Source organism: Parambassis ranga, chromosome 21, assembly GCF_900634625.1.
Source record: "Parambassis ranga chromosome 21, fParRan2.1, whole genome shotgun sequence".
Taxonomy (NCBI): Eukaryota; Metazoa; Chordata; class Actinopteri; family Ambassidae; genus Parambassis; species Parambassis ranga.
Genome location: NC_041041.1, coordinates 7,795,067 through 7,804,098, shown reverse-complemented (window position 1 = coordinate 7,804,098; position 9,032 = coordinate 7,795,067). Strand labels below are relative to the sequence as shown.

Sequence of the window (9,032 nt, the reverse complement as noted above, 5' to 3'; positions counted from 1 at the left end):
TGCAGCATTATTTACAGACCACTGGAACACGGGAGAATGGTGGCAACTACTTCCACTTTGTATGGAGAGGTCAGGACACTCTCCTGCCTTTATTCTAGAGATCTACAGAACCTGGCAGACACACACAGATGCAGAGTTCAGTGACGGAAATTAAATGGGTGAAAGCAGGAAGAAGGCAGCGAGAGCAGCTTGAACACATCGCTCCGTTTTAAAGCACATACTAACAGAAAGGCTTCAACAACAATGTGCTCAGCAAAAAGGCCAACTATCATTAAATAGTCTGAACTTTTTAATGACAAAAAAGGCATATGAGACTAAATGAGTTTTAGGCATACGTGCAAATGGAAAATAATCTCTTATGTAGGTTTAAATCTGCTATCTTTGGCCGGGTGTTGCAGAACGATCAATAATGTGAAAGAATGTTGTTGGAATTTGATTTATAGGCTTGTTAATGTCTTCCACACTACTGAACTGATTGTCTGCACAATCAACTGTAAAAGCTTGAGCCTCAGGGACTGCAGAGGTGTTATCGCCCTCTGGTGAAATGTCAGGGACGATACACGACGCTACATGGTTTTTTTTTTTTTTTAAATAAAAAAGTTGATTATCTCAGAAAATCCAAGAGAAGTTTTCATTTAAAAAAAAATTTAGTCGTAATAAGTAATTTTTGAAAAGCACAGATTTGCTACTGTCAAAACTTTTCTCACTCACCATTTTTCAATAATTGTCCTAAATAATGTAATTATTATAACAACTTTTTTCTTAGAATTTTTGAGATAACTACTTGGAAAAAGAAGAAAAAACATGGATGCAGTTTTTCTATTATAATTCTGGAAAAAGTCACATTATTCTATTTATGAAAAAACAGTAATTACCTTTTTTTTACCTTTTTGTTTATTTTCTATTTTATTTTGTTTAATTTAGAACCTCTGTATTTTTATCATTTAGTTTAGTAAACATTTCTGAACTAAGGACCAATAAAAGTTTTTATACAAAACCCCCAGTTTTGTAGATTAAGCCATTAATTCAGAAAAATACTTTTTAAAAACCTTTCTGAGAATTTTTGTGACAAATATCTCAGTTATTTAGAAAATCAGCACCCATTCTTTTTTCCTCCAGTCAATGGAATACACTTCAGTACGATGCAGACCCTGATTCACTCACACTCTGCTACAACTTGTGATGATGCTAAAAACTTGTGCGCCTTATTAAACTGCACCATTCAATCCCACAAAGATCCTAAAATCCTTAACACAAGATATGTAACTCTGAGGGAAAACGGTGTGAAGGAGTAAAATAGTTGTCAATGGTACAATTATTGATAAAATGTGCCACTACAAACACACTGTGATACATATCAACACAACAGTCATGTCTGCCCATTCCACCCACTCACTGATACACTCCTACTATCATCCTGGAAGCACAGAGGAGCAAAAACTACAAACTAGTGGAAGAAATTTTGGAGTTAGTAGGAAAACGCAGTCTGTCTGTCTGAGGGTCCAACTTTTTTTTTGTTTTTTGTTTTTTTAAATCCAAACGTGGACGAGGAGAAAGTGTACAAAAAAATGTCTCCCCCTGCACTGAGAAACATGTCGGAAAGCTTCAGAGACAGTATCAAAACAAGAGATAAAATATTGCACCATCGTTAGAATACAACAGCATCATCATCATCATCATGTACAAGAGATTAAATCAACAATACACAACTGTTATGGTGTAATATACACAATCAAAACGTGTGAGCTGTTGACAACGCATGCCATGTCAGCGATCTACAAATGATGCGCCTGACTACAACACTTACAAACATTGTTTGCATACACCGGTATACTGTATATACAGTGCATATATATGTATATGTATATACATACACACATACACACAAACTTACAAACCTAGCATCACATATAGAAAATATACCCTGTAATGCCACCAGTCTTAGAAGAAACTAAACACGTTTTTCTCACTTGTAATTTGAAGGAAAAGAGAAGCTGCGCTTGAATGACGCTATGCAGGCTGCAGATCAACTGCTCTACTACAGATTCAAAACCCTACTCTCATTAGTGTTAAATACTGTGTTAAACTGCCAAAAAGGTACAAAGTTGAGGTGAACTCTATGTAATGATATGAGGATTTGCACTTGCATAAAAGCAAGAAGTAAAAAGTGCTTCCTTAGAAAAAACCCTACAGTATACGTGGTCGGTTTTATTTCCTTCCTCGCTAACACTAATCCACCTTAAATGGACCTACTGTAAGAGCTATTAAATAAAGACTCATCCATGGTTATGTTTTCTTAAGACATTCACTTTGGTACTGATTTCACATCCACAGAGAACGCGTCGACTTACAGATATTAATTCCATATTCATCTTAAGATGTCTACTTGATAAAGCACGCTTTACACTAATAAAACCAAAACATGGCACTTGACAGAAATGTTTGACACGTCATGCAAACAAAATAAATTAAAGGTTTTGATTTAGACCAAAAAAGAATGCTGTCAGTAGTAACAAATGGCATCGTAATACTTAAGTAAAACTTGTTCAAGTGTTATTCTGCACGCACAAATAATCAAGACACTAATCATGCAATTAAACATATCTAAAGTTAGGCAAGCATAGCATGCAACAGTTTCCCACCAATCTGCACACACAGGCTTCAGGCTTCTCAAACCGAATCTCATGGAAGTCTTGGTTTTGCTACGGGTTTGTTACTCTGAGTCAGCTGTGTGGTTAGTTGCATACCCGATTGTGTGCTGTGAGTGGTTATTAACTTAAAAATGGCTTTATTTTCTTTTTATGAAGATCTGTGACTTCCTTTTTTTGCACCTCCATCAGCGTTCCCTACTGTCATTTTGGCACCAAAGCACAAACACACACACACACTCACACACGTTATCTTGTTCACAACATCACAAAGGCTTTCTCTGCAGAGGGATGAAACACCCAGCTCTGCTTGTCTTTTCTCTCACTGCTCGTGGTGCTCCCAAACACTTCCACTGATGTCAGGGGGAATGTTCGCTTCCCCCCTTCCAGCTGGTAGCTTCTGCTACCCAGTTAAAGGTCAACCATAGAGGCCTTGGCCAAATCCTTAGTTCCCTGGAGAATTCTCTTCATATGACCCACTTTCGATATCCCCAGATCCTGAGGACAGGCAGAAACACCAACACATTAAAAACACACAGCGAGGCCCTAATAATCACAGTAGCTAAGAGAGCTAGTCACACTGGAACTTTAGAAAATACAAATACAAAGCAGCAACAAATTAAGAAAGTCATCATCTGAAGTCACACACAAGCAGAAACTGACAACACAATGGAAATGTTTTCAAGGACTTTAAAAGGTGACGGACCAGCCTAGGTTAGCAAAATACAATGAATAAAGCACCTTTATGACTAAGATGTTATAATAAACCTCACCTCTGTCAACATGTACACATAATAAATATAAATGTCACGAGGTGTAAACAAAGTTCCAGCAGGTCCGTTACGTTTCCTTCCATTGTGCTGTGAGTATTTGCTCATCTGTTGTGAAGCTAATGAATGCTTTCTTCATTTGCTGCTGTTCATTTTTGCATGTGTTTTCTGAAGGTGCAGAGTGGTTAGCTTTCTGTGCCATCGTACACCTATTGACATGCCAAGCATCAGAGCCAAACACTGACCCAGAGATCTGCTATGATCTATAACTGACAGTAACTCGTTAAGTTTTGGTAAATCAAAACATCCGGATGACTCTGGACCTTTACTCTCATGGAGACAGCTCCAAAAGCAAACTGGTTAAAGTAATTTCTTATTGACAGTTACACTCTTCTTCATCAGGAGGAGGAAGTGTTTAAGGAGATTTGGGAGTAGAATCGTGATCAAAGACATCGATTGCAGTGGATTCCAAATAAACCCTGAACACTTCAGTCCAGACGAAGAAAGCTTTTTGTTCAGTGGTTCATGTGAAGCTGCTCATTCCTATAATGTGTCTGAATTTTTACACTCTAAAGGTCTATAGTTAAGAAAAGATTTTCATATTTACCACTATGGCCTAAGAGACACTTTTTTAAAGCTTCTATGTGTCTTAAAAATGCATATACATGGAATACCAGGCAGGCACAATGGAAATATCCCATTGGCTTGTTGTCAAAGGAACTCATGAGATAACGGCTGTCATTGCCGAATGTTTTGTTTTTGTGACCCCTGAATTTTAATCAGTTCATCCATAAGCCCAAGTGAAAGTGACCCACAAGGTGTTCCCGAGATCAATTAAAGCCTGTGTTATCAGAGATCCAACAGATCTGTACCAAAAAAATTCCACCACAGAAACATAAAAAGCCGTGCTTATAGTTTCATATTGTATTCATACACACATCATATGAAACTACAAGAGGATTTGCCCAACATCGGTTTAATATTCTAAACTCACAGGTGTATCAGAGGACCATGTCCAGCATGTCATACAATGTTTTTGTGCTTATTTTTCACTGCAAGCTGTGGGTGTTTCTCCTCCTTGTAGCCTATATTGTACCTACAACCCGACCTGTGCTAATGCAAGTTAACTCACCGCCTGACCCCCAGCCCCTCTCTTTGACAGATACACAGTGTTAGTGGGTTACAGCATGTTTTTTTCACCAAGAAGCGATTGGGCAGTAAAAGCCAAGCAGAGCAGTGCAGCACAGCACGAGAGGTGGCAAACCAGGAAGTCCGACAGGTTAGAGAGCAAACACAGAGGATACACAAAGAAAGAGTTGATTGGAGGAGAGGATTCACACAGAGGTGTGTATGTGTGTACCTTCAGGTCCCTCCTCTCCAGGTGCAGCAGCTCCGAGCCTCGGATGTCGTGTCGGATGAAGGTGTCTCTGTACTCGCCCAGGCTCAGCTGTTCCAGCCAGACTCCCACTTCCTCTGTGCCCCATCTCTCCACTACACACACACACACACACATACACACACACACACGGAGCAGAGCAGAGAGAGGCTCAGAGCGCCTCACAGGTATGCACACTCACTCTGTCAAACTCTCTGAATATGGCACCACATACACACACAACTTCACAAGTGAGCACAAATCATTGAAGGAGAAGATGGAGGGAGGAGAGAGAGAGAGAGAGCAGTGGCGGCAGCTGGCAGAGGAAGGAGTATAACGGAGACAGTGGCATTCAGGGAAGGTTGGGCACATGCACGTCATTGTCAGAACACATGGAGAAAAGTAGGAGGTAAAGGGAGGCGGAAGCCTGCAGGAAATACAGCCCAACCAATCAGGAACCAGCCCACGATGAGAGGAAGGGCGATTTATCAGTCCTATGAACACCCACTGATAGGACTGGACCGAAATCTGATATGCAACAATCCCCCCCGATTCCCGTCCCCTGCAGGCTTTTCCTTCTTATCCTGACTTCATGTTGACAGCAGCATGAATGGAGGGGAAGTTGTTGATGGTTAGGGTCAGACTTGTGGAATGTAACACCTTAAACACACACCCATTCATTTGGTCTCTACCAAGGGGATCACAACACACTAACACCTGTATGTATGAATTGTAACATGATGGTTTGAGAGGAGTAATAAAACACTAGTGCTCCCTGTGTGAGAGGGGACACACTCTGATCCCTGATCCCCCCTCCTGTGTGTCCGATCTGCTCAGTGCTGAGGTTGAAGCTCAGCCCTACCTGACTGAGGGCTCGTCTTCTTGGCGGCCTTTTCCTTCTTGAACTTGGGCACTATGCGAAACATGCTGCTGCGACTGTTCCTCTTGCCGTAACCGAGAGAGTGGTCCTGGTACATAAGCACAGTCAACCTATAGCCTTTCATTTAGCTACTCAACTCTCGCGTTACCTGGAGCCATGCTACACGAAAGACATACAGAAAAAAAGGCATGTGGATACTTTGGAATTATCTGATTAGTGATAAAATGTGACCTGATCTTCATCTACATCACGATGATAATCGCGATTTCATCATTATTTACATCATTAAGTGCTTATCAGCACTTGTCTAGGGGATTTGTTGATTAATCTAACATCCATCCTTGTCAACAATAAATCCTTATTACTCAATTAAGGATTTATTGTAAGGATTTCAAAAACACACAAAGTTGACTTGAATGGACATTAATTTATATCTAAATCAGATTATTGTTAAACAGCTCCAACTTAAGCCTTTAGTTTTTGTTCACTTGTACAAATCCACCATCAGAACTTATACATATAAAACCTGCAGAAATCTGGACTTGCACATGCATGTAAAATAGAAGATTGTTCATTAGTGTAAATACAACATTACTTAGCATGATGTAAATATTTATTTGTAAAAGATTTAGATGAAGATGTGACCACATTTTGAACAGATAATTCCAAAGGCTTCACTGACTTTTCATATATCTGCATAGAGAGGCAAGTTCCCAACACTCCCTGTGAACCATAGGACCGTATTTAAGAAAAGAATGTTCAATCACGAGTTTATACAATCTGCTCTTTTCACATAACTGCAGTTCTCAACATGACTTGTTATTCTCACCTCTAACACCTTGTCTCTCATTGTAGAATCTGAGGTGAAATACACTGTGTAAGACAAGAGATGTAGCCCACACTGTAAAATGTAATTGTAACATTACTTAAAAATATCAAATATAAAACTTTCTAATGAAGAAAGTATTAAACTCATCAGCCTTGAGTAACCTTAACTGAAAAACTGTGAGTGATGAAGACCGATCCACAAGACACACATCACCTATACCTGACACTAGGTGGAAGCACTTGGCTCGACATGTGCAGTTCCCCTTTGATGACATAATTGGTAATAGCTGCACAGTAAACTGAAAGCTGGAAGAAAGGTTCTTTTCCAGTTGCAGCAAATTGGTACATTTGAAGGGTTTTTATTAGAGATGGGTAGATGAAGCTTTGAGGCCTTCTCCTGGTTGTCTGAAATAGTTACAAAAAGTGACATCTTGTGGTTTACCTGCAATATTATATTGATTTGCACCATCAGCGAGGAGGGCGGTTAGGGTGTGTATATACTGTATGTGTATTTGTTATTAACAAGGCAGGCGAAGGTCTGTGTGGTTGAGATAAGTCCCCCTCCCCGATTATGTGGCTATGCAGACTGAAGGGGACCTCTTGCAGTCTTGCATCTAATGCTCCCAGTTTGGTGAAGTACTGACACACAGGTGTTGGTAAATTTCATAAAGACATATTAGGCATGTTGAGTGACACTGTAAAAGTGTAATTCTGTGTAGTGTTATGTTCAGGACAGTATTAAATTAAGGCAATTATAGTCATTGTTCTGTAGACATTTCTTTACTCCCCCAACCACTTTCACTCATGGTCCCTCCATTCAGGGACGTAGTGTCAGCCTATTACATTTTACAGTGCAGCGAATAGCTGAAATATTGATTTGCACTGTCAGTGAGGGGGGCTTTAAGGGTATACATAGCATCAGAATGATACACGGTCTGGGTGGTTGTGTCAACCCCCCATCCCCACGTGTTGTACCTATGCCTCTAGATGCGGCCCTTGCATTATATACACACAGTATTAAATGTCATGATACTTCAAAAACAAGGTGTAATTTCTCTGACAAATGCTATGGGCATGAAAATAAATCAAGAAACAACATAGTCTTTATTTTTTCGGTCTGTAGACATTTCACTGCTCCCCCAACCACCTTCACTCATGGTGCAAATCCTCCATTCAGGGACTGAAGCAGTTTCCTCGTACTTTTTATGTAATCTGAACTGATATTTTATAGTACACCTAACTAATTTAACTAATATTTTGATTTATATACTGAAGTTTAAACATAGCTTATTTCAGCTTTACTGACTTAAAATTAATGACATACTACTTACTTTTTGAGGCAATCGGTTTCCAAACATTTTTTTAAGTAATGTCAACTTATTCCACAGTGCACACTCAACACTTTTTATCAAAAAAGGTGTGACTTCCTGTGCTTACACAATGATCTTTTGAACTGACACACATCATGTGTGTAACAGATGCCACAATTCAGACAGGACACATAGAAATCTATTTGATCTCATCTCTGATCACTGCACATCCTACAGGTTCCGCCGGTAGCAATGGGAGCTTAGCCTCTCGATACATGTGCAGATATCATGACTTACAAGACTGAAACAGTAATATTACATGTAGCGTGGTGTGTGTTGTCTCTCTTACCTCCTCGTCATTGGGCTGCAGGATGTGGTACAGCCAGGGGATTTCTACCAGTTTGCCCAACTCTAACTCCACACTCTGCAGAGCACTGGACAGCTGATCTTCCTCTGGAGGATCCAGCTGCTGCAAGGAGAAGGAAATGAGTACTGTTAAATAATATGGAAAGTAAAAGTAATGAATTAAAAAGAGTGATTTCTGCCACAGAATCTTACCAGAGAGACTCGTCCCAACAACAGGGATTCTGTCTCGTTGTAGAGTGCCTTCACTGTGCTGGCGACCTCAATAGCAGTGTTCCTGGTCAGGCTCTGGACAAGGACAAAACAATGAATTACACACAAACAGTGCACACGTTGTTTCCTGCCTGCTGACAATAAACTGAAGGCCTTTAACGCCAAATAAGACATGATTACTGTAACTGTCTATATTATAATATTATATTATAAACTGAGATACTCCTCTCAAAGACCTTCAGTTTTAGGTGAACCATGTTTGGAGCTTGTTTAACTTGTCCTATAGTGACCTCTAGTGGCATTTTGACTAAGCAAAGGAAATTCAAACTCAAACTGAAGCTTTTAAGGACATAGCAGTGAGCTTTGGAAGACTTGCTGCATATTAGAATTGTTCAAACTCAAGCACTAAAATGAACAGAAGTAACTGCCCGTGGCCCTGATGTTCAATGATCCAACCCCTGCTCCTGTGTGATTTATGTTGATGGCTCACCTCTGGGAACTTCGGGTGTGTTTTATTGATGGCATGAGATGCAGCGTTCACTGCATGAGCCAGCTCCTGCTCCAAAAGCCCGTTGGTCTTCGCTGCCTCACATATCCTGTGATTAGACAGATGACGCAGTCAGCAGGCATGATTCAAAAAAATCT

The 9,032-nt window shown here is 40.0% G+C and overlaps 1 protein-coding gene across 8 annotated transcripts in view; it reads right to left on the bottom strand.

The window, feature by feature from the left end:
- Positions 1–523: 523 nt before the first annotated feature.
- The window catches only part of dgkh (diacylglycerol kinase, eta), a 46,179-nt gene continuing 37,670 nt past the window's right edge, over positions 524–9,032 (bottom strand). For 4 of the 8 annotated variants that reach the window (XM_028393070.1, XM_028393073.1, XM_028393074.1 and 1 more), the window contains 6 exons: positions 8,878–8,983; positions 8,370–8,462; positions 8,161–8,280; positions 5,656–5,761; positions 4,779–4,909; positions 524–3,146 (listed from right to left, as the gene is read on the bottom strand). In XM_028393070.1, the coding sequence (XP_028248871.1) occupies positions 3,060–3,146; positions 4,779–4,909; positions 5,656–5,761; positions 8,161–8,280; positions 8,370–8,462; positions 8,878–8,983 (643 nt within the window). In that variant the 3' untranslated portion in view covers positions 524–3,059. Of the gene's footprint in view, positions 3,147–4,778; positions 4,910–5,655; positions 5,833–8,160; positions 8,281–8,369; positions 8,463–8,877; positions 8,984–9,032 lie in introns of those variants that run through there. The other 4 variants (XM_028393072.1, XM_028393076.1, XM_028393075.1 and 1 more) reach the window with 4 other exon arrangements.